The sequence below is a fragment of the Homalodisca vitripennis genome, unplaced genomic scaffold (genome assembly GCF_021130785.1).
Source record: "Homalodisca vitripennis isolate AUS2020 unplaced genomic scaffold, UT_GWSS_2.1 ScUCBcl_8801;HRSCAF=17059, whole genome shotgun sequence".
Taxonomy (NCBI): domain Eukaryota; kingdom Metazoa; phylum Arthropoda; class Insecta; order Hemiptera; family Cicadellidae; genus Homalodisca; species Homalodisca vitripennis.
This window is the reverse complement of record NW_025785025.1, coordinates 34,372-59,851: the sequence shown is the minus strand read 5'-3', so window position 1 is coordinate 59,851 and position 25,480 is coordinate 34,372. Positions and strand designations below refer to the sequence as shown.

General features: G+C 34.2%; 1 protein-coding gene across 2 annotated transcripts; it reads right to left on the bottom strand.

Moving 5' to 3' along the window:
• Window positions 1-2,853: 2,853 nt before the first annotated feature.
• On the bottom strand, window positions 2,854-24,107 carry LOC124374527 (PXMP2/4 family protein 3-like). Of its 2 annotated transcripts, none has more exons than XM_046832728.1 (6): window positions 23,953-24,107; window positions 21,159-21,279; window positions 19,991-20,086; window positions 14,286-14,448; window positions 7,772-7,891; window positions 2,854-5,126 (listed from the first exon to the last, which is right to left on the bottom strand). In XM_046832728.1, exons 2-6 carry the CDS (start codon window positions 21,254-21,256, stop codon window positions 5,028-5,030), a joined length of 576 nt encoding a protein of 191 aa, XP_046688684.1. In that variant the 5' UTR covers window positions 21,257-21,279; window positions 23,953-24,107; the 3' UTR covers window positions 2,854-5,027. The 2 variants fall into 2 exon arrangements, with proteins under 2 accessions (XP_046688684.1, XP_046688685.1); XM_046832729.1 differs by lacking the exon at window positions 23,953-24,107 and adding an exon at window positions 23,875-23,893.
• Between the last annotated feature and the right edge of the window lie 1,373 nt (window positions 24,108-25,480).

Sequence of the window (25,480 nt, the reverse complement as noted above, 5' to 3'; positions counted from 1 at the left end):
TGAGGAATGTATTCTTATCATTTGCGTAAGGCATTGTAAAACAGCTGATTTTATTTAACGGCTGTTAAATATAATCAGCTGTTGCACAGGGCCTTGTACACCTTGATAAGGATACATTCCTAATTCTGTACTTAAAGCATTAGTTATTTAGTATTTACCCAGACCTATATTTCAAAAATCTTAATTATTTCATAACTACTTATAGTAGAACATTCAATATAATACCAAACGTTTTTTGTGTTGAAAAGGGCCATGTTTTATTAAATAACTTGCCTTAATCAATCAATCAATCAATAATACTTTAATCATAATCATAAAGAACAGAATAAGCGTCAAGTTACAGTAAGAAAGACAGGTAGAATAGAAATCAGAATAAGATGGTTTACAAAGTGTTTCTTCCGGTATTTTGTAGTCAATGCTGAGGAGTCCCTCCAGCATGTGTCATGAACTCGTCCATTGTGTAAATTTATTTATTGATTAGCCACTCTCGAAGTTGTCTTCTCATTGTAGCTGAATCTTGAGTCTTCAACTCGTCAGGTAGAACATTAAATAGTTTTGCCCCTGCATATGAAGGCTTTTTTTCAAACAAGGCAGTCCGGTGGGGTTGAAGGATGAAATCGTCGGCATGGCGAGTTTGTCGCCCATGTATGTCTTTGTTTTTTGGTAACTTGAGTCTGCAGGCTTAAAGTTATTAGGCTTTGAAAATTGTAAATGGCTGCCATTTTGTTTCTGTACATGATATTATTTTGAAACTTTTATCTTAAGTATACAATAAAAAGATCACAAAACTTTCAAAGTTTCAACTTGATATCTCAAACCATAGTAGCAAATTATTTTCTAAAAAGACACACACACAGCCCGACAGACAAAAACTAAGCAAGATAGGACTATACATTACATGATGAAATTTGTTTGTTTTCACCTGTATTATACCTTGGTAAAGTTTTGATTATTAACTATGGGACACCCTGTACAGTAGAGTCCGTTAATCCGACCTAATTGGGACCAGAGCCCTATTCGGATTATGTGATTGTTCGGATTAACCAGAATTACAGAAAAATACGGTTTTAAACTTGAGAATGGGTCTAGTTTGTTATAGAATTATCAACATTGTTTATTAAAACATGTTTTCTGACTGTTGCATTGTATTTCTTGACAAATAAACGTGTTTGAGAATTACCAAGCACATTTACCGTATTTAGTGTGAGCGTACTGGATATTGTACGGGTCCATGCGTTCAATAGTTGTACGAAAACTACGCGTCATCCAATAGACTCTCTTCAAATGCGACAGAAGACAATAACTGAATTTATGTCTTTTAACAATTAATATTGTACTCAATAATAATACAGTACTGTACGTCCAATTTTTGTTTCATTTCACTTCTTAACCCTTTTAAACCCCGACGTCCGTACTATACGGACGTCGTAAAAATGGCGTCAACTCCCGACGTCCGTTATAGTGCGGACGTGCACTTTTTATTACTTTACTGGCCACCTATTTCACCAAATGCTTTGAAATTTCACAGACTTGTGCACAAAGATATTTTGCATCGAAATATATTAGTTTGTAATGGTTTGACTTCGTATTTTGTCAGTCTATGACTGAGCAACTGCAGTTCGTCTCGACTGACGCTCACGCTTGTTGCAGACAGCTGTATATCACGTGGTTGTGAATATTCCGTTTTCTTCAACAGTTTTAGGTTAAAGCAGTATAAAGTACGGCAGTTTAAAGTTTAGTTTATTATTTGTTTTATTTCAAAATGAGTAAAAGACATTGTTCAAAGTCTCCCTTAAGTGAAAATACAATAATTAGTAGCCTAGTTGCAAATGGTGTGGATGTGATTAGTGACGACGATTTTGAGTGATGGATATCTTGAAAATTTACATTTTGTAGTGATGTAAATATTGTTTTAAAACTTTTTTAAAATTTAGATTATGAACAGTTTTTAGTTTATTTTGTCAGAAATAAACTTTGGTTTTATGTTTATTTTAAGTACTGTGAATTTCAAAGGTCTTGTTACATTGCCTTGCCCAGAAATGGCAAAAAAAAAATTTACACGGCTTTACAAAAATTGATGTTACTCAATTTGTAAATAAGTTAGGCCTATAATTTTTGTTTCGTTTTATTAAGGATTTAAATATATCATAAATTAAATGGGTATTTTTGTGTCAAATATTTTTTTTATCTATATGGTTTCCATGATCAAACTTGAAATTTTTTCATTTTTATTTATTTTTATATATGTATATGCATTTAAAAAAAATTACTTTCAAAATAATAATTTTATTTGTATATTTGTGTAAGCTACATGTATAAAGAAGTAAAACAAAAAAAGAATTACCTAAATATCTTAAAAAATAAACTGAGTTATGAATTTTTTACAAAACCCTTACATTTTGTCTGAAAATGGCTTGGGATTTCTGGCACATCACTTGATTTAATGGCCGGGGTTAAAAGGGTTAATACAGTAATTTAACTCATACTTAACCTATAAGTTTCAATTTGGTACTGTATTTAACTTCATTATTTATGTACTGTACCGTACACAATTTGTCTTAATAAAATACTGTATGTCTATTTAATTAAAGTTTTCTTTGTTTTCGTACATAAATGATGCACCCATTTTCATTTTTTTATGTAATTAGTTCCTATAACTGTTCATTATCGTTATAAATAATTCCTCCTGGACCTGTTCGGATTATTAACCGACGTTCGGATTAACCGACGTTCGGATTACACGTGTTCGGATTAGCGGGACTCCACTGTATAACGTATATATAATATTAAACTGGAACCAAATTTATGTAACACAGGTTTACACCTTACAGCGGAAATATTTTTAAAATCACATTGAACAGTTGTATCTTACTGTATATTCTATAAGATAAAAATTATAGTCTATCAAACAATATAAGTTTACAATTCTGCTGTAGCATTACAAAATTGTTAACTTTTACGTACATTTCCAATATACCTATTCCTGGATAAAATTGTGCTTCTATAAGAGCAGCAAGCTCAAAACAATGTCTTTATAATATCTAGATCCATCTCAAATTTATGTTTCATTCCTTCAACTTACAACGCCTGCTGAAATTGTTAAGTTGGTGTACTACAACTGTCACAACAAGCATAGTTTTTAAAATATATTACAAAAATACCTAATTATACACACTACTGAGAATACATACCCTCAATTGTTTGCATTACAAAAAACATCAATGGACTTCTAACAATGAGGCACACTATTACACTTATTGTGCAGTAAAATAATATTTAGACTAATAGTATAATACTATACAAAATTTATCTGAATAAAATATAACACGAGCCAGTCCGGTAATAAAGAAGGAAACATCGCATTCTAGAGTGTTGAAACGATTTGCTGATTGGAGTCATCTGATTAATTCTATAAAACAAACACTTCTTAAATGACAAATATAGAATTGAATGTTTTCTGTCAAGAAGTGAGAACGTAAACTAGGTGAACTAGTTGTAACTCACTAAAACGCAGTAATAACTGTGAATTTCTTGTGGAACCATGTTACTGCTGTCAGTTCTTAACCCTTCATGAAACCATATAGTTCTTCGCATTTCACAAGTGTGAGTTAACATTATCAATCTTAACCCTTTGAATGCCAACGTCTGATTTTACCGGACGTAAAAGTTGTCTGAAAAGTGCCAATGTCCGATTTTACCGGACGTTCAGGAAAAAAATCGAAAACAATATTATGTTCAATTGTTTGTAAAGAACTGTTCTTTTCAAAATAAATTGTTGTAGTATACTTCCGATCAATTGACTTTAACGAAAATCAATCTAGAACTCACATATAAACATTTTTTGTTGACATGGTTACCGGAAACAATGTGACATTAGTTTCTTAAATGTTGTATAACTTACTCATTATTGAAGATAATGATATACATTTTTCAAGATTTATAGACAACTGAATACCCATTCCAGTGATATGGATAAAGAAAAGGATATGATTGTTTAGGTAATGATAATTAGGTTGAAAAATGAAATTTAAATAAATTCTGGAGTTTTTTGACGTAAGTCCATTTTTGATATTCCTACATTTATTTTATAACTTTGTTATTTTATGTTAATTGGGCAAGAGTTTCCAAAGAATAATTACAAAAAACTATGTTGATAGCTTATTAAATAATCAAACTGTGAAGTTTTTACTGAAACCTTGCAAAATGCCTTCAAAAGTGCTGGCACTTTTAGGTGCACACAATAGAAATATACCTGGCACTTTTCAGTACACCCACTCAATAAATACTTGGCACTCAAAGGGTTAACAGCTTCTAGGATACAGTGTACTGCTCCTATTCAATAAACACAATACAATGACATTCTACGAGCACCTATGTGGAACATATTTAGATACACACTGAAACAACAGGGGTTTTTTAATTGCATTACAGAAAAACACTAAAATAAATTACATGATTATTATTACACAAGTGTTTTTTAAACACACGCTCATTTAGAAAACAATGGGTTACATTACTTTCTTTATTCATCTTGTATAAATGTTAAAAGGGCTAGTAATTCCTTTTAAAATCAGCAGTGCTGACTTCTTGCGTTAGTAGAGATAAAAATTTATATTATAGACATTTTATTTATATGTCTGATCCAACTCTTCTATTACGTCCATTCGTAAAACTGAAGTAAAAAGGTAAATTTTGAGTGAAAAAATGTATGGTCTATCAAATGTTTGCAGAGGAAACAAATTTAGCGAACGTTTTCTCGTTTGAAGAGTCTGAAATCTACTTATGTCTAAAAAAAACAAGAGCTCCTTTATCAAGATATAAAATTCACAGAGGATATACATTATATATATACAAAAAGTAGTATATATGATCCATTATGTTGTAGGAAATACGGTGTATCGGTAATGTCCCTTAGTACATACAATAGTTGTAAAACAGAAAAACAAACTGTATAACTATCCCAGACAGTGGTGGAGGAATGTTGAACGCTCACAGCTGAGTGATTATAGTCCTGTAGTCTGAGACTATCAGTCATGTTTACTTCTGCGAGAGTCAACTTTCCGCTTCATGTGAGCGAGAAACACAGTCCAGACGTACCCTATTAGGTTGTTCGCTAGCACCCTCAACTGAAAAATTTTGTATCATTAAAATTTAATTTCAGCTAAATATATTAAATATATTGTTTAAATTTTAAATAACAGAAAATAACTCCTTCAAGATACACTTTGCAGTGACTAAAAATCCTATTTTGTTAAATAAAAGTGTTTTCTTCATACAAGTATTGGGTGGAAAACTGCAAGAAGAAAGTTAAGTTTATTCAATGGGACTGATTTTAATTTTGAAAGTTACACCAAACAAATGGCTAAAACTGTTGTAACATAAATATCACACACAATACATCTGTTACTATGAGTGTAACACTCCACTAGATGGCTAATACGGTTTAGAACGACGTGATTATTGTAAGTTAAATTTTAACTTTTAAATACTCTCTATTGACTTATTATACCAATAAATGCTTTTCAATGCTGATGTTAAAAGAAAGTTAAATTACACTGAACACAATATTTAATTACAACATTTTTAATGAATATTAATTATGGATTTTTTTATTATGGCTTGGTCTAGTTTGGTAAATAACACAATAATTCTTAAATCCGTGTTTGGCGTTACATAAGTAATTAATTATACAGGAATAAATGTCTTCCATTCTTGTTTGAAAAATTTGTTAATCCTATAAAAGATTGAAGTTTTGATTCAAGAAATAATTGAAACAAGGTTAGAGGTTTTATTTTTAATATCCCATGATGTAAGAGTCCATATTCCATCAAATACATATTCCATGATGTATCAAATAATATAATAAAGTTGGTCTTCAAAACTCTCTTAACAAACCATTATCCAGTACATCCATATGGATGTAAATCACCTGTCAAAGTCAACAATAATAGGTATTTGTACACATTTACAAAGGTGATAATAAATGTTTGTCGTTATTCATCTATCAGACAGTTAGTTACACTTGACAAATGTCATGTTACATGCAGAAGCATTTCTTTGCCTGCGTTTGTTTTTATTGGGGTTTTAATTAACTGCAGAAAATTGCCACTAATTATTATATCATAAGCGTGCTAACTGAAATGCTATGAACTTTGACTTTAGTCTCCCTTTAGACTTTAGGACTTCTCTACGCTGGCTTTAGATAGTTGCATTGTTACTGAAATCGTTGAAATATTCAATAAAATATCATGAAATGTTGGAAAGACATTTCAGAAGTGAATATAAAATACAGTTTCACTCTCCAACACTAATTGTTATAAGGCACCATCTTTTAACTTAAATCTAAAATGGGACAAGAGATTGGAACATCTTTCAGTGACTATCACTTTTCTCAAAACGGTTTGCAATGCCATTTAAAATAAATATGGTCACAGTGTCTCTGTGTTTCAAAATGAAATTGCATGCAAAGCTACAGGTAACTACTAGTACCTGATATTTGTTAAACTTAAGTTTTATATTGAACTGTCAAACTGCTAAACTATAATAAATATAAGGAATTATAGTGTTTTAAATGTCTTAATATGTCTACTTAAATTTAAATTTTTAAAAATGAAATTTTAAATTACAATTTTGAAGCAAAATAAAAAAATTTTTGTTTGAAATTAAATGAAAAATTACTTCATTAAAGGTGAAGTTAGGACTATAAAGTCATCTCTACCACTTACCATCATTAAATATTGAACTAACATATTTACATTAATAACTTAACATAGTTCCATTTCTTTCAAATTATAATAATTTAAATACAAAACCAGCGAGCTTCTCATGTTGACAAGGATGCGTGTTCACGTGGCACAGAAACGACATTCAAAGCTGACGCAACTCAAACTAACTAAATTAATTCAGAAAAATTAAACAGTATATACTGTATTATATATAATCATGATGTGTATTTCAAGTGTTTTTACGCAATGAAAGAATATTGTATTGTTTGTACATGTTCTTTATTTTTTCAACATTCTCCGTTTAACCCTGATTTTTGTTATGTCGGTCTCGGCTAGTCTGACTTAATGAGGTTGCATTGTATTACCAGACACACTTTGAATTGTCTACTTTTCTCAGAAGAGTGTACTGAAGAAAACAAAAATAAACATAGGGAAAGTGCATACGTTTTATAAATACATTATTAATATAGTATTAAAAGTTTTATGCACATAGTTCTGTATCCTATAACTCACAATAAAATTGGCTACAATATAACACTATTTAAACATCGTTTAATTCAAAAGAAAAAAGTTTTAAACACTTCCATTCTGTTTTTTTTTTACTGTTAATTTATTACAAGAACAAAAAATAAACTTACTTTGGAAGTCAACAATCTTAAATTTCTTACTTTATTTTTTTACTAAAGTACAAAATTGTACGTTGATTGGTAAGGATAACATACACTATTACACACAAATAAGCAACACAAACGCCTGTCTGACACAGCTGGAACACGATGTAATAGGCATGTACATGACATATACTACTAACATGACCGCTAAAATATTTTTAGAAAGGTCACAGAACATACGTTAACATAGAGAATCATGATTTTACAATGTTTTGCGACTCATACATATTAAAACAAAAAGCGGGCTAAGGATATAAGGATAGCCCACTCGTCTTATTGAACAATGTAATTTGAGGACTATTAATAGCCCACTCATCCTAAAAGAATTACATGATAAATAAACAAAAACTCAATATAAAGTTGTAAATTACTCACCAAAGGAGGCACAAATTTCAGATTAAGAGCCTGCAGGATTGTGACAAATAACCAATTGGCTTTAAGTAGTGGCCAGTAGATCACAATTAGCTGACTCATGGCTTGGTTGTGAGTTTTGCTCTGGAAAACATTTATCAACATTAGTGAACTTGCTGAAAGCCTGCAGAATTGTGACAAATAACCAATTGGCCTTAAGTAGTGGCCAGTATATCACAATCAATGGACTCATGGCTTGGTTGTGAGTCTTGCTCTGGAAAACATCCATAAGCCATAATTAGCTAGAATACTGTAATATATTGAAATCAATAAAATTGTTAGCTATGGTAATTACAATAAAAATAGGTGGCTAATAAAACAAAAATATGACATGGCTTTAAAAAAGTGCACTATTAATCGTTGAAAATGTTTTTGAACATATGATTGCCTATCCAAGAATGAACATGGCAATTCCTAGAATTAAAACATATGCAACCTCTTAGTTTTGTATTTGCTGTTTGTAAATGACTGTATGACAAACATTTCCAGTGATGGAACATTTATTCAAGATTATATGTAAAGCAAATTACAATGAGAGGTAAGGGCATATTTTGTTTCAATTTCAAATTATTTAGAAATATAAAAGAAGTTACTTCGAGAAAATAGTAACACTAAAAATGGAAATCACGTATATTGGCTAACTATATCTCAAAACTACCAACGATGTTTTAACAACACTGATTAGCTTTTTTACAATAAACAACTCAGGTGTCCTTTGAGGGATATTGGAAATGAGTTGCTAAGGTACGTCATGAAATCGTAGACTGAGTAGTGTTTCACGCTACAAATAGATTAAGAATTACCAATCTACTTAATACAGTTTAAGGTTTATTCCGTTTAATAAACTAAAAATCATTGTGTGGGGAGCAGTAGCTTGAGTTAATCAAGAAAAAAATAACTTTTAGAAATAAACCTGAATGGTTAACCCCAGTTTCTTGTGTAATAATTATACGAGGTGTGTTCAAAAAGTATCGCGAATTTTGAATTTTCGCGGGTTACGTATATTCGAATTTTCATTTTTTTGTGACGTTATGTTGGTACATATGTCTCTCATTTATGTTGACAATTTCGGCCATTTTGAATGTTCAGTTAATTGTTGACAGCTGCTTTGTTTGCATGTGTTTTGGTTCGTCTTCGATTTTTACCTATTCAAAAAAATGGAACAAAGAACCTGTACCAAATTTTGTGTGAAAAACAAAATTAAGTGCGCGGATGCATTCCGAATGTTGACTGTGGCATACGGAGAAGCTACTTTGGACAAAAGTAACGTTTATCGGTGGTACAAAATGTTTTCAGAAGGCCGAGAAGATGTGAACGACGAAGAGCGTGCCGGACGCCCGAGCACTTCAACAACAGACGAAAAAATTCATGGAGTGAAGAAAATGGTATTGGCCAATCGTCGAATCACCGTTAGAGAAATTTCCGAGGACCTAGACATATCGATTGGCTCGTGCCATTCGATTTTAATGGATAATTGGGGCATGAGACGGGTTGCCGCAAAAGTCATACCAAAATTGCTCAATTTCGATCAAAAACAGCATCGCATGAACATTGCTAATGAGATATTGGAATCTGTTCACAACGACCCGAATTTGCTCCAGAGGGTCATAACTGGTGACGAATCGTGGGTTTATGGTTATGACGTGGAAACCAAAGTTCAATCATCTCAATGGAAGCTGCCGCACGAACCAAGACCGAAAAGAGCACGCCAAGTTCGGTCGAATGTGAATGTTTTGCTTACAGTTTTCTTCGATTGCAGGCGCGTGGTGCATCATGAGTTCTTGCCACAAGGTAGAACGGTGAATAAGGAATATTACCTGCAAGTTATGCGCAATTTGCGCGAAGTAATCCGCCAGAAACGCCTGAATTTGTGGGAAAACAAAAATTGGCTTTTGCACCACGATAACGGCCCTGCTCACACATCGCTGCTTGTACACGACTTTTTGGCCAAAAACAACACACTAATGATACCGCAGCCACCGTATTCCCCAGATCTGGCCCCCTGTGACTTTTTCTTGTTCCCGAAACTGAAGGGGCCCATGAAAGGACAACGCTACGCCACCATTGACGAGATAGAGACAGCATCGAAGGAGGAGCTGAACAAGATACAAAATATGATTTTTTGAAGTGCTTCGAAGATTGGAAAAAACGTTGGCACAAGTATATAATATCCCAGGGGGATTACTTTGAAGAGGACAAAATAGATATTCACGAATAAATAAATAATTTTTGAAAATACACAAAATTCGCAATACTTTTTGAACACACCTCGTATATACCTAAAATTGAATATTTTGAAAACACCAATAATAACTGTAAACTAACAAAGAAATATATTTTTTTAATCGTGACATTATTTCTTAGAAAATCTCAATAATTTACAATTATTTCCGTTGTGTAATATCTGACTAATGATATGACAATAGTTTCATTCACAACGACTAATAATACAATGAAGGATCTATGAGATTACTATCTACAGATATGAAAATAACAACTTGCCATTATGAGAGCTGATAAAATCGTTTTAAATCATATTATTTGAATTTTTTTTAATAAATAAATCACTAAAAATAATTTTTATTTATAGTATTAAGAGGATACATTGGGTTATAAGACTGTCTTTTGTTATTCTATTTGCATGCAACAGAAATCTGTAAACAACTACTGATCTTTTACAATGAGGGGTTAAAACCTTTCTAAATATCATTGCTTGTTTCCACTATTAGACTAACCAAGACCGAAAGTATTAAGAACCTATTAACGCTAAGCAATCATATCAATTACGTTTAATTGAGTATATACAGGTATGTAAAAGAATGGAGGTTTTAATTGACCTTAATTAACGCTAAGTACTTGACTGCAAATCAAATATATTTCTTGATATGTATTTTAATGTTATAGAATATCTAACTTATAATAACTTAGAATATAACTTATAATAATTTATAAATTAATAAATTTATTTTATATTATATATATATATTATATTTATTATAATTATTTTTTATTATATTATTATTTATTATAATAATTATTATAATACATTTATTATAATTTAACATATAATTTATAATAACTTATAAGAATAAAACTTATAATAACTTAGAATATAAAAACTTGATAATATCTATATCAAGTTTTACTTAACTTGGTATAGCAACCATATAAATTGTAAAAATAACTAATTTTGTTCTTTCCATTATCTATTACTTTTACACATCAAGTATAATATCTATTCATAACACATAAGAGTATTTATTCAATGTTTTATTTTTCAATGAAATCCTTCACTCAACAATATTATCTTTCTACTCATTTACTTCTATTTCTGTTGACAAATGCATATTATTTTAAAGGAGCTTGGTAATGTTCAAGCATGGAGCACTTAAGGATTATTATAAGGATGGATGTAGCTAACACTGTCCTTATACAACAGCAGCAATAAAAACAGGGCAAAATCACCACTGCAATCCTGTACACTGCTTCACACATATTGACGCTTGTGACGCTTATCAGTATAAGTGCTGGTGGACATTGTTGCAATATCCAGCGACCCAAATTAGATCAAAATTTTTAGCGAGGCACTTGCCCTATTATTCCAGTGAGATGTCTAAACATAGGTTGCCTGTGGTTCAAACTATCCAAAGTTTCAAATAACAAAAAAGGTTTGAATTATCCAAATTGGCTGCACTAATTTGTATGATTCAGTTTTTACTTAACTAATGAAAACATGAAAAAAGACTTTATTTTGTACAAGATTATTTAAAGGGAACTCCAATAGAGAAATGTAGAGAATAGAACATATTTTTGGACATAAAACCTGGACTTTAAGATCACCTGGTTTTATACTAAAACAGAAGTTTATTTTAGATTGATAAATCATATGGTTTAATTAACAAATTTGACAACAAGAATATAGGCAAATTAACAATAATAATATCTAAAGAGCTGTTTATCTAATAATAAACTTTGTACTGTTACATTTATAAATATGTTGTTCTATAAAGCAATTTGTGATAACAACTTTAAGTCACTGTAATTTGTGCTATAAATAATTACCGTATTTATTTTCAGAATTCAGTTTGTGCAACTTCACCAAAATGTTTTTCGGTGTAGTGACCATTGTTCTGAGAATATTCTCTTTCGTGGCGGTTGCTGAGTACATAGACAACCACTTCGACTACCAGCTAACAAATCATCCCATAAAAGCAGCTGTGTTTTTCGTCATATACATGGTACTGGTTTAGAGTGGAACTATGCACTGGGAATATGGCATACAAGAGAATATATTTATGTGATGAGAATGTTTATAGTTCACCTTCAACAGTGAGATAGTTGATTCTAAGTTAAAAAGTGGTTGGCAAGGTGTGGTAGTTGTACATGTGAAACGTATAATAAAGTTTGACCTTGTAAAACTAATTCCACATTTAACACTATATTCTTGCTTTGACCTATGTTTTCACCAGTACCTTTGTGGGAAATATGTGTTCAATGCTCAATAATATAAATAAACGGTACTTTGGGATTATACCGACCACACCAGTATGAAGAACACAAAAATAGAAATTTATAGAAACAAACATGATAGAACGAAAAAAACAACTCTTCAATTACAAAATTACAAACTTACAAGCATTTCCAGGTATTGTGATCGGTATTGTTGTCGTTGTTATCTTATCTTTCTCGAGAATCCTGATTACGGCAGGCCGCGCGGCATCACGTGATTTGCACGGTACATAATTGCCTTTCCATTACAATTCAATTTATATTTCTGATTAGCCCCTCTAGAATTTGATATTTTACTGATAGGTACTATCTCGAGGGATGTTTTTCTTTCGTCGACATCAGCGCGGGGCAGCACCGAAGGTGCTGCTGCCAAAGCCCGCGCTGATGGCCGGAGGCACTCGCATTTTGGGTGGCGGAATGTGATCAAGAATAAAAACAAGTTTTTAGTGTTTTTTTAATAAAGAGTTTAGTTTGGTAAATGTTTGTTTTTGTTGAATTTTTGTGTTTGGAGAAATGTAGAGGTAAAACACGGAAGTACAACAAAGCGATGCACCAGCTGAACGGGCGGCGAAACTCTGCAATCACGTTATCTACTAGACGCTCGACTTTGACCTCTGTCTGAGGATGGGGAGGGGTTTGCGATAAGACAATTCCTGTTTTATATTGACGAAATATTGTTCTACGCTAATCTAGTAATCAGTAGAAACGAAATGTGAAATAACGATTCATGTCTGGGTGTGGTCGGTATAATCCCAAAGTACCAAATAAACTATGTTTCTGATCAACACAGCATATCTTTATTGTCAATGACTTTTTTTGCAAAATGCTGACTTACATGTTAGGTACACTTAAGTACTGGCTACTATTTTCAATTACACAGGAATTCTGTTAATACACTTGCTATATTTCAATAATTAAACCCCAGAAAATACAAAATAATTTAGCGAAATAAAATGTATACAACCAATCTATGCTTTTAACCGTGTCATAAAGGTAGACACTGTACCCAAATATCTTGGATGTACAGGTCTGTATCTTTTTCGAAAATTAATCTCAAGAAATCAATTCAAAAATATTATAAACACCCAAACATATTATTGAACTGAATGACATTATTATAATCTCTTTGAAAACAGGTGCTATTAATTAAATTTTCTCGATTTTGTCTTGTACATGGGGATTGACTGACTGACTAAATAGGATTTCAGCAGGTCATCAACTCACTCAGTCGACTGTTACTTAAAAACTGTGCTTCAAAAATGGCTGAAACTTTTGTGAGATCTAACTGTCAACGGATGAAAACAAAATTCAGTAGATTTTAATTTCCTTGGCAGATCCTCCAGACATAATTTTTACCCACACCACTGCATAATTAGAGTTTTTACACTTTTGAACTAGTGTTTGTAAAAACTGTAATCATAACACCTTAATGCAAAAATATAGTTCACACTTTTTTTTATTGGAATGAGATATAATCTTATAAGCGACAATAATTATTAATTTTAACGCTATTTATACAGCGAGTTACTTACACGGCAGGGATTCTGCTGTAAATGTCACATCACTCCCTGACTACATCCCCATATTGGGGAAAAGAGCTGAGAAATACTTGATAAAAACTACACTTTGATTAATGGACTAATAATATGTATATACCTTAAAGATCTGTCTTGTTACAATTAATCTAACAGACAAGACAACAAATACATCAAACTTTATTTTTTGGTGGATAAAATAAAACATTTTTGTAAATCAAGTTGGATTTAGTTTAGTAAGATCTTTCATTTTTGTTTCAACATTTTTAATTACCTTCTTCTCGTTTTGGGATAAAAGGAAAAATGTATTTCAGAAAAAACTATAAGCACTCTAATGAACTTTACTACATGCTTTTGATTTTATTTTCTTTATTAAGAAGTTTGAAAAAGGGTTACTTTTTCTATGTTGTGTAAATCTCTAACTAATTGCTCACCTCCAGCCTGGCCAGCATGTAGAGCGCGAACATCTGGTAGAGTGGCGTGAATATGAGCCTCTCTATGAGCAGCTGCTTCAGTAAGTGACGGGAGGAGGAGTGTGGCACCACGTGGTCCAGCAGCAGGTAGAAATAGTGTGGAATACTACCACCGAACAGGAGTCTACAACAAGTCATACAGATTAAGAGGTAGGAAGGAGTTCACCGAACAGGAGTCTACGACAAGTCACACAGATTACGAGGTAGGAAGGAGTTAACCGAACAGGAGTCTACGACAAGTCACACAGATTACGAGGTAGGAAGGAGTTCACCGAACAGGAGTCTACAACAAGTCATACAGATTACGAGGTAGGAAGGAGTTCACCGAACAGGAGTCTACGACAAGTCATACAGATTACGAGGTAGGAAGGAGTTCACCGAACAGGAGTCTACAACAAGTCATACAGATTAAGAGGTAGGAAGGAGTTCACCGAACAGGAGTCTACGACAAGTCATACAGATTACGAGGTAGGAAGGAGTTCACCGAACAGGAGTCTACAAGTCATACAAATTACGAGGTAGGAAGGGGTTCACCGAACAGGAGTCTACAAGTCATACAAATTACGAGGTAGGAAGGGGTTTCACCGAAACAGGAGTCTACAAGTCATACAAATTACGAGGTAGGAAGGAGTTCACAGAACAGTAGTCTACAAGTCATACAAATTACGAGGTAGGAAGGAGTTCACCAAACAGGAGTCTACAACAAGTCATACAAATTACGAGGTAGGAAGGAGTTCACAGAACAGGAGTCTACAACAAGCCATACAAATTACGAGGGTAGGAAGGAGTTCACCGAACAGTAGTTCTACAACAAGTCATACAAATTACAAGGTAGTAGGAAGGAGTTCACCAAACAGGAGTCTACAACAAGTCATACAAATTACGAGGTAGGAAGGAGTTCACAGAACAGGAGTCTACAACAAGCCATACAAATTACGAGGTAGGAAGGAGTTCACCGAACAGGAGTCTACAACAAGTCATACAGATTACGAGGTAGGAAGGAGTTCACCGAACAGGAGTCTACGACAAGTCATACAGATTTACGAGGTAGGAAGGAGTTCACCGAACAGGAGTCTACAACAAGTCATACAGATTAATGAGGTAGGAAGGAGTTCACCGAACAGGAGTCTACGACAAGTCATACAGATTACGAGGTAGGAAGGAGTTCACCGAACAGGAGTCTACAAGTCATACAAATTACGAGGTAGGAAGGGGGTTTCACCGAACAGGAGTCTACAAGTCATACAAATTACGAGGTAGGAAGGGGTTCACCGAACAGGAGTCTACAAGTCATTACAAATTACGAGGTAGGAAGGAGTTCACAGAACAGTAGTCTACAAGTCATACAAATTACGAGGGTAGGAAGGAGTTCACCAAACAGGAGTCTACAACAAGTCATACAAATTACGAGGTAGGAAGGAGTTTCACAGAACAGGAGTCTACAACAAGCCATACAAATTACGAGGGTAGGAAGGAGTTCACCGAACAGTAGTCTACAACAAGTCATACAAATTACAAGGTAGGAAGGAGTTCACCAAACAGGAGTCTACAACAAGTCATACAAAATTACGAGGTAGGAAGGAGTTCACAGAACAGGAGTCTACAACAAGCCATACAAATTACGAGGTAGGAAGGAGTTCACCGAACAGTAGTCTACAACAAGTCATACAAATTACCAAGGTAGGAAGGAGTTCACGAACAGGAGTCCTACAAGTCATACAAATTACGAGGTAGGAAGGAGTTCACCGAACAGGAGTCTACAAGTCATACAAATTACGAGGTAGGAAAGGAGTTTCACCAAACAGTAGTCTACAAGTCATACAAATTAACGAGGTAGGAAGGAGTTTCACCGAACAGTAGTCTACAAGTCATAAAAAATTACGAGGTAGGAAGGAGTTCACCGAACAGTAGTCTACAACAAGTCATACAGATTAAGAGGTAGGAAGGAGTTCACACCGAACAGGAGGTCTACGACAAGTCATACAGATTACGAGGTAGGAAGGAGTTCACCGAACAGGAGTCTACAAGTCATACAAATTACGAGGTAGGAAGGGGTTCACCGAACAGGAGTCTACAAGTCATACAAATTACGAGGTAGGAAGGGGTTCACCGAACAGGAGTCTACAAGTCATACAAATTACGAGGTAGGAAGGAGTTTCACAGAACAGTAGTCTACAAGTCATACAAATTACGAGGGTAGGAAGGAGTTCACCAAACAGGAGTCTACAACAAGTCATACAAATTACGAGGTAGGAAGGAGTTCACAGAACAGGAGTCTACAACAAGCCATACAAATTACGAGGTAGGAAGGAGTTCACCGAACAGTAGTCTACAACAAGTCATACAAATTACAAGGTAGGAAGGAGTTCACCAAACAGGAGTCTACAACAAGTCATACAAATTACGAGGTAGGAAGGAGTTCACAGAACAGGAGTCTACAACAAGCCATACAAATTACGAGGTAGGAAGGAGTTCACCGAAACAGGAGTCTACAACAAGTCATACAGATTACGAGGTAGGAAGGAGTTCACCCGAACAGGAGTCTACGACAAGTCATACAGATTACGAGGTAGGAAGGAGTTTCACCGAACAGGAGTCCTACAACAAGTCATACAGATTAAGAGGTAGGAAGGAGTTCACCGAACAGGAGTCTACGACAAGTCATACAGATTACGAGGTAGGAAAGGAGTTCACCGAACAGGAGTCTACAAGTCATACAAATTACGAGGTAGGAAGGGGTTCACCGAACAGGAGTCTACAAGTCATACAAATTACGAGGTAGGAAGGGGTTCACCGAACAGGAGTCTACAAGTCATACAAATTACGAGGTAGGAAGGAGTTCACAGAACAGTAGTCTACAAGTCATACAAATTACGAGGTAGGAAGGAGTTCACCAAACAGGAGTCTACAACAAGTCATACAAATTACGAGGTAGGAAGGAGTTCACAGAACAGGAGTCTACAACAAGCCATACAAATTACGAGGTAGGAAAGGAGTTCACCGAAACAGTAGTTCTACAACAAGTCATACAAAATTACAAGGTAGGAAGGAGTTCACCAAACAGGAGTCCTACAACAAGTCATACAAATTACGAGGTAGGAAGGAGTTCACAGAACAGGAGTCTACAACAAGCCATACAAATTACGAGGTAGGAAGGAGTTCACACACGAACAGTAGTCTACAACAAGTCATACAAATTACAAGGTAGGAAGGAGTTCACCGAACAGGAAGTCCTACAAGTCATACAAATTACGAGGTAGGAAGGAGTTCACCGAACAGGAGTCTACAAGTCATACAAATTACGAGGTAGGAAGGAGTTCACCAAACAGTAGTCCTACAAGTCATACAAATTACGAGGTAGGAAGGAGTTTCACCGAACAGTAGTCTACAAGTCATAAAAATTACGAGGTAGGAAGGAGTTCACCCGAAACAGTAGTCTACAACAAGTCATACAGATTACGAGGTAGGAAGGAGTTCACCGAACAGGAGTCTACAACAAGTCATACAAATTACGAGGTAGGAAGGAGTTCACCAAACAGTAGTCTACAAGTCATACAAATTACGAGGTAGGAAGGAGTTCACCGAACAGGAGTCTACAACAAGTCATACAAATTACGAGGTAGGAAGGAGTTCACCAAACAGTAGTCTACAAGTCATACAAATTACGAGGTAGGAAGGAGTTCACCGAACAGGAGTCTACAACAAGTCATACAAATTACGAGGTAGGAAGGAGTTCACCGAACAGTAGTCTACAACAAGTCATACAAATTACGAGGTAGGAAGGAGTTCACCGAACAGTAGTCTACAACAAGTCATACAAATTACGAGGTAGGAAGGAGTTCACCGAACAGTAGTCTACAACAAGTCATACAGATTACGAGGTAGGAAGGAGTTCACCGAACAGGAGTCTACAACAAGTCATACAAATTACGAGGTAGGAAGGAGTTCACCAAACAGTAGTCTACAAGTCATAAAAATTACGAGGTAGGAAGGAGTTCACCGAACAGTAGTCTACAACAAGTCATACAGATTACGAGGTAGGAAGGAGTTCACCGAACAGGAGTCTACAAGTCATACAAATTACGAGGTAGGAAGGAGTTCACCGAACAGGAGTCTACAAGTCATACAAATTACGAGGTAGGAAGGAGTTCACCGAACAGGAGTCTACAAGTCATACAAATTACGAGGTAGGAAGGAGTTCACCGAACAGGAGTCTACAACAAGTCATACAGATTACGAGGTAGGAAGGAGTTCATCAGACCAAGTGTCGCATAGCATGCTTCACCGAGGTTACGTATACGTTTACATATACTTCAATATTGCAGTTTCCTGCAGTTGGAACAGATAATCGTAAAGAAAAGAAAGTTTTACGTCACAGATACAATCTTATCCAAGATATCTTGTGGTTAGTTAGCGGTATGCCATCTTTGGTAGTTTGGACAAGGGTGGTGAATTTACCCAGAAGGACCTGATAGGTTGTTTTCGGCAGTTTGTGGAACTGCTGAAATCATAGACTGGTAGGCCTCATGGTGTGCTTCCGGGGGGCGTAAAAGGCACTTGAGGCTTAAGTGCATGGCAATAGAAGAAGAAGGCTACATATGTTTATTTATTACTTTTTATTTTATTATTTATTTATTTATACATATTTGTTTATACATTACTGGTACTGCTAAGTTATAGAACTTGTCAGCAGAGTCAAATACACATTGTAAATGGTTATACAATCCAAATAAGTTTGTATGTATTAACATTATTTCATTATTGCTTTATTTATTGTCCCGATTGAAGGTCTATGGCACTGGATGGGCTTAAAATAACAATTAAAATAGTGGCTAGTAAAGATAACTACCGCAACCAAAAAAAGATTGACATATCGTCAACAATATAAATAACAATAAATAGATCTATGCAAAACAATAACAATAACTCAACAAGAACAACAACAGTGAGAACATAACAGAAACATTACAATAAATTAAATAAATATTAACGAAAATAGAGTACAAATATACGAAAATTTCAATAAATTTTAACAATAGTAATAACAATATGTTAAATTCCTTTTAGACAAGTCTGTTATCATTGTCATTCACTATCTTTTGCAAACAGACCCAATACTTTTCCCCTGCAGTTAGTATGTCACATCCCGAAATGACATATGATTGTACTCAGTTTTACAAATTTGTTTATCCTGCGATATTCAAACCTACTGTTTAAACTAGGCACAACATTGAGGTTAAGTGGTAGAGAGGACTTTATAGTCCTAACGTCACCTCTAATAAAGACATTTTTCATTTCATTTCATTAGTACACACACTACTATACAATTGTTACATAGAACCATGCTGACTTGATCTCTCCTGGGCCAAGCACAATGATGTGATGCCATTGCATTATTATAGATAAACTAACACTAAATCGTGTTTTATTAATGTATTACTAAACGTACCAAAGCCAGTTCTCATAATTGAATCGTGTTTTTCTTATATTTTCAATTATATATTTTATGTTAAAAACTGTAGCACATTCTTTTCAATGCTTTTAAAAATGTTTAGTTCTTCATTTTAAGTTACCGTGCGGACGATCAACTGAAGCCTGCGCACGGTCTGTATGACTAGGGAGGTCCATAATTCAAGGTGCCAGTGCAGAAATAATAATTAACTTACCCAAACAGCCCAAATGCCACAAGACTGTCCTGGTCGATTTTCCTTACTCCGGTGAGATACTGTGACGTCAGGTTAGCCAGCGTGGCGACAGCACAACTGGAATAAAAATAGACTATTACCCAGGATTAATTATTAAAATAATTAAAAATTACAACAAATTTAACTAACATCAGTATCAATTTTGTTACATTTAGTAACTTACATCTAAAATAAATAAACAACTTTGAATATAAGTGACCATAAAAACGTATTTTCGGCAAGACAAGAATTGTACTAACAGATATGTTACAAACAAACTAAGTAAAATAATTATGTGAGTCCAGTTCCTATTAATCAAAAACACAGATATTCTCTGTGAAACTTGAATTCTCACTTTGCAATGATTGTTACTATTTACTTTGTTATATTTGCAATTTATACTTATAAATATATTTATGTACACATTTATATTAAAAACTATATAACAAAAGAGAACTCCTGAATATGAATGTTTAATACATTACAACGATACACTGCAAACTTTTTACATACATTCTTAAATTACAAATAAAAATTAATTCAGCAAGACTAATTCTGATTAACCCTGGAACTGGAAAGTCGTAATTTACAAAACTTTTTTTCCTACGTGATTAGACTTTTTCATATTACAATTTGGGTGTTATTGTGGTTTAAATGTTTTTTTTTGTACTCTTAAGGGTATTATTATGGTTATGATTCAATAATAAATTCCTCGTAGAACATAAACATAAATCAAGTGACTAGGGCCTTAGACCATACAGCCATCCTGACTTCATGTCTTGAATATGCTCACTTAAGTAAAACACTGTGTCACAGTCAAGTATCTGGGTGTAGTGCTGGATGAGAGGCTGACTTGGAACTCACACATTGAGAACACAATATCTAAAGCGACAAAGGCCCTTAGGGCCTGTAAAATTATTTGGATTGAAATGGGGACTGAAACCCAAAATGATTTACTAGACTTCATCCATCTAGCCACACAATACTAGCATGAAAAGATTCACCACTGTTCATTAATTCGTTCAATTGAAGCCTTTTATTGACAATAGGCCCTTTTATTGAAAATATTTACTTTAATCTACAACTGGCTTGGGACATCACTTAGCCGTGATTAAAAGGGTTAAGAAAACACTAAAATAGAAAAGCTTACCTTGTCAGAGATTTGGTTTTAATAGGACTGCTGTATAACCCATCATAATAGGCTCCAACCAGGGTGAAAATTAGTTTTGAAGGCTTTGAAAAACTCATCTTGAAGGTCAACAGTAGGTATTCTGAAAAGTACAAAGTGCTGTATAATAAAAAAAACTACATTTACTTTTCTAGATTTTTTTATTCAGTAATCAAGTCAATTCTAAAATTTGAATACTTTTCATTAGCATACACATACAAAAAATTAGCTTATAATAAGCGCTTATGTAGTTTACACACTTACGCTTACACAAAAATTGAGAACCATAACTACATTTTTTTTCTCTCTCTTAGGACAAGAAGCTTATAAATTGTGCTTAATCCTATAAGAACCTTAGCGCTGCGTCCGGAGTGACAGGGTATTCAGGATGAATAAGGTTAGGGGGTAGGGGCCGCCTCCTATTGAGATCCATGAGGAAGAATTAGGGCACTAATCTCAAATTCATGTCCCCATGGAAGAAGGAGAGACCAGCTCTTAACCAGCCTCTCCAGTCAAAGCAGGCAGGGGGTGGCACACCCTTGTTGAGGCTAGCAAGAACCTCTGATAGGAAACGAACCCCACCAAACACCAACAATCATCTCCCGTAGTAGACTAGACCTATCAAATTACCCTTGCACCACAGGATCACGACATTTGCGGTTAGCTATGTGCCGCTCCTGGACATCCATAATTTTGCCCACATTTAAGTGACACATTGGTTTTTGCTGTGCCCAGTGGTAGGTTCAACTGGAAGATATAAACCAGCCAGAAGTGACCCCTGCTGGGTTATGATTACTTAGGGAGTTTTGGTAGGCTCAATGCCCAATTTGAAATTATGAGCATCAACTTTGATGTTAGTCTCGTTGAGGCACACTGCTGCGTTGGCAGGAAGGACCTCTCAAGGGACGGGGTGCACTCCAACAAGAGAGGTGTAGCTTGTCTGGGGAGGCTGTTTGTGGACAACATATCTGCGGCTCTGCAGTCTCAACATAGTAGATAATGTGATTGCAGTCTCGCCACCCGTTCAGCTGGTGCGTCGCTTTGTTGTACTTCCGTGTTTTACCCCTACATTTCTCCAAACACAAAAATTCCAAAAAAAACAAACATTGCCAAACAAAAACTAAACTCTTTATTGAAAAAAAACACTCAAAACTTGTTTTTATTCTTGATCACACTCCGCCACCCAAAATGCGAGTGCCTCCGGCCATCAGCACGGGCTTCGGCTGCCCCGCGCTAATATCAACGAAAGAAAAACATCCCTCGAGATAGTACCTATCAGTAAAATATCAAATTCTAGAGGGGCTGATCAGAAAAATAAATTGAATTTTAATGGAAAGGCAATTATGTACCGTGCAAAAAACTTAAATAATCATGTGATGCCGCGCGGCCTGCCGTAATCGGGATTCTCGAGAAAGATAACAGCGACAACAATACTGATCACAATACCTGGAAATGCTTGTAATTTTGTAATTAAAGAGTTGTTTTTTCGTTCTATCATGTTTGTTTCTATAAATTTATATTTTTGTGTTCTTCATACTGGTGTGGTCGGTATAATCCCAAAGTACCATTATTTCTTACCTTCAACCTTTGAAATATATGTGGTTTTATTCAGGACAAATGTATTGCTGACGTAAAAACTGGCCATAGATTCCATCCATAAAAAGAATGAGTATCTCGACCTAGTTCCTAACTGAATCCTAACCTAGTTCATCAACTTAAACCATACAAAATATATGTTAATTTAATAACTTGAAGATAAATACTACAAATAAAGATTTTAAATGAACTAACACTACTTTTATGATAATAATCGCCATTTATAGCGGCCATTTTCAGGACTACTCATTTAACAAGACAAGTTCTGAGAAACCCTATAGATGGTCACATACCTCAAAAACGTACAATCTGATTTTGATCAAACGTTCTATACACATTCATTACATATACTACTATACTACAATACAACCCTCATTCTTAGGCCGTGTCTATTTTCGGAGGTGCGGCCTAAGAATGAGAGTAGTAATATAATACAGTAGACCATGTATTGAATGTGTATAGAAAGTTTTATCGAAATCTTCACCTACCTTTTTTATAGGTAAGGTTATTTATAGATTTGTTTTTTTCCAGAATTGGACCTGTGAAATTACCCTTTGTTCATGAAAACCTGTATTTTTAGTTTTAAAATGCCTGTTAAGTAGGTTCTTATTGATTCTTTTGTTCTTTTTGTTTTCAAACAATAACATCAATTTAGTTTTGTTAATTGAACTGGTTCACTAACTAGGTTATGGTAGTTCATGAACTAGGTCAGGAGTAGTTCAAGAACCAGGTTAGGATTCATCTTGGAGGATTAGGTCTTTTTATGGATCTATGGCATTTTTACACTGCTAATGTATTTAGGTAGGCCCTTATATATAAGTTAAAATTGAAATTATGTTTTCCCACTCTGATTGGTGGTTTCATCACTACATATTTATTGTTTATTTTTAAACACAATTTTGTATTGCTCTACTGTCATTTTTATATACTAACTGTTGGCCGGTATGTAAAAATAAAATAAACCCTGTTTGGGGTTAAGACATCTGGCTAGGAAACATATAAGCAACATAACATACACTATAAATAAAACAAAGCATATTTCATTAAAATTTAATCAATAATTATTGACAGTAAACGCTATTACAACTATATTATACGAAACCTAGGCTCCAGAAAAGAGGTGTAATAGCAACCAATATATAAACTAATCTAATTACTAAGTTCGAATTTTAATCCATACAATTCTGAGAGAACGAAAATTTGCAGATATTTCCAAACTAATAGAATAAACTCTTAATATTTTTAAAATGCGATGTCATCAAATTTTCAGGTTAGTAACTGCTCTAACATAATATACACAAACGTCACACTCCAATGGCAAAAAAAGTAACGTATTCATGTCTAAAATCGAAATGTCTAATTCCAGTACTGTAACGCCCTCAAACTCAACACTATATTTACCTCCATAGTCAACCTACTTAAGATATCAAGGCATGCTAATATGTAGTTTTAACACGTCAAACAGTTTTCCATTTATTCCGTTGTTAAATAGGTACAGGTACTCTACTATATGTAATCAACAATATACCATTTTTTAGTTTTTATCTCATCACCTCAAGACTGAAATTGAGAATAGACATTAGAACCCAAAAATAGGTACATTTTCACTGTTGATACAACATTTATGACACTCACAACCCTTCTGAATGTGTACCATATACTATTTGGCCATTTCATTCAACTGACCATTAAGTTTGTTGTCAAACTTCAGTGTTATGTTACCTAACTCTTATATGACACACTCTACACTGATGAAAATAACATTTTTACATTAAGCATGGATTAATGATATTAGGAAGTTAAATAGAATGTTCTTGTCGATAAGACCAAAGTACGATTATCTTTAAGTAACAAAAGAAAAATATCTGAAGAAGCTTCATTGAAAGTATTAGGATACTTGAATTCTAATCTCAACTAGCAAACACAACAATGTTCTGTGCTTCGTTTGTCTAGCAAGCGTTATAAATTTACTTGGAAGGCTGAAACTTGTTCCAGTGTCTTGAGAATGCTTACTAAATGCTTTTTTTCACTACCATCTATCTATCTGATTTACAGAATTTTGCTAGAAATGTCCCCAAGAAGAAAGCAATGAAGTGAGAGGTTAAACTGAAAATGTGTAATAAAACCATTGTTTTTAAAATGCAATATTTTAACTTTGACCAGCATTTATAATAATAATCGATTAAAAAATGTAGTGTTGACACTATAGTCTATTCTTAAGAACAGGCATTGAATATGCTGCCAGGCTCTTACACGAGAAAGTGTATAATCTGCATATCTACATAGTAAAGTATATTTGTGCATTTTTGTATGAATACATGGTAATACAAAAGTTATGGTTTGTCCATTTGGAAGCTGTTAGACCTCATTACAGCACTTCCAGTAGTGCTAAGATGTTTCATGTCTTGTGTGGACTTTATGATTGATACAATACAATAGGGTCAATTGTGTAAGTAAATACCTGTCACCGAGACCCTGATGATCTATTGTGATATAATCCTGATATCTAGACAACCCAGGTCACCTTACGTCTCTTGGTAAACCCAAGTCCACCTCAGCAGGCTTTAGAAAAGGCCTATAACGATGTTTTCACCTGGCCAGAGCAACAGCCTTGCAATAACAAGTTGTGTTTAACAAAACCTCAAGCCTATAGCCTATAGGTCAGTTCGTTAATGAGGTATTGTGCGAACAGGCAAAAAACTAATTTT

Excerpts from the sequence above, each read along its gene's own strand:
- LOC124374527 (XM_046832728.1), bottom strand. The coding sequence starts at position 21,256 with ATGAGTTTTTCAAAGCCTTCAAAACTAATTTTCACCCTGGTTGGAGCC. Across the intron at positions 20,087-21,158 it reads AAAACCAAATCTCTGACAAG|TTGTGCTGTCGCCACGCTGG; the intron begins GTAAGCTTTTCT and ends TTTTTATTCCAG. Across the intron at positions 7,892-14,285 it reads ACATGCTGGCCAGGCTGGAG|AGCAAAACTCACAACCAAGC; the intron begins GTGAGCAATTAG and ends AATGTTTTCCAG.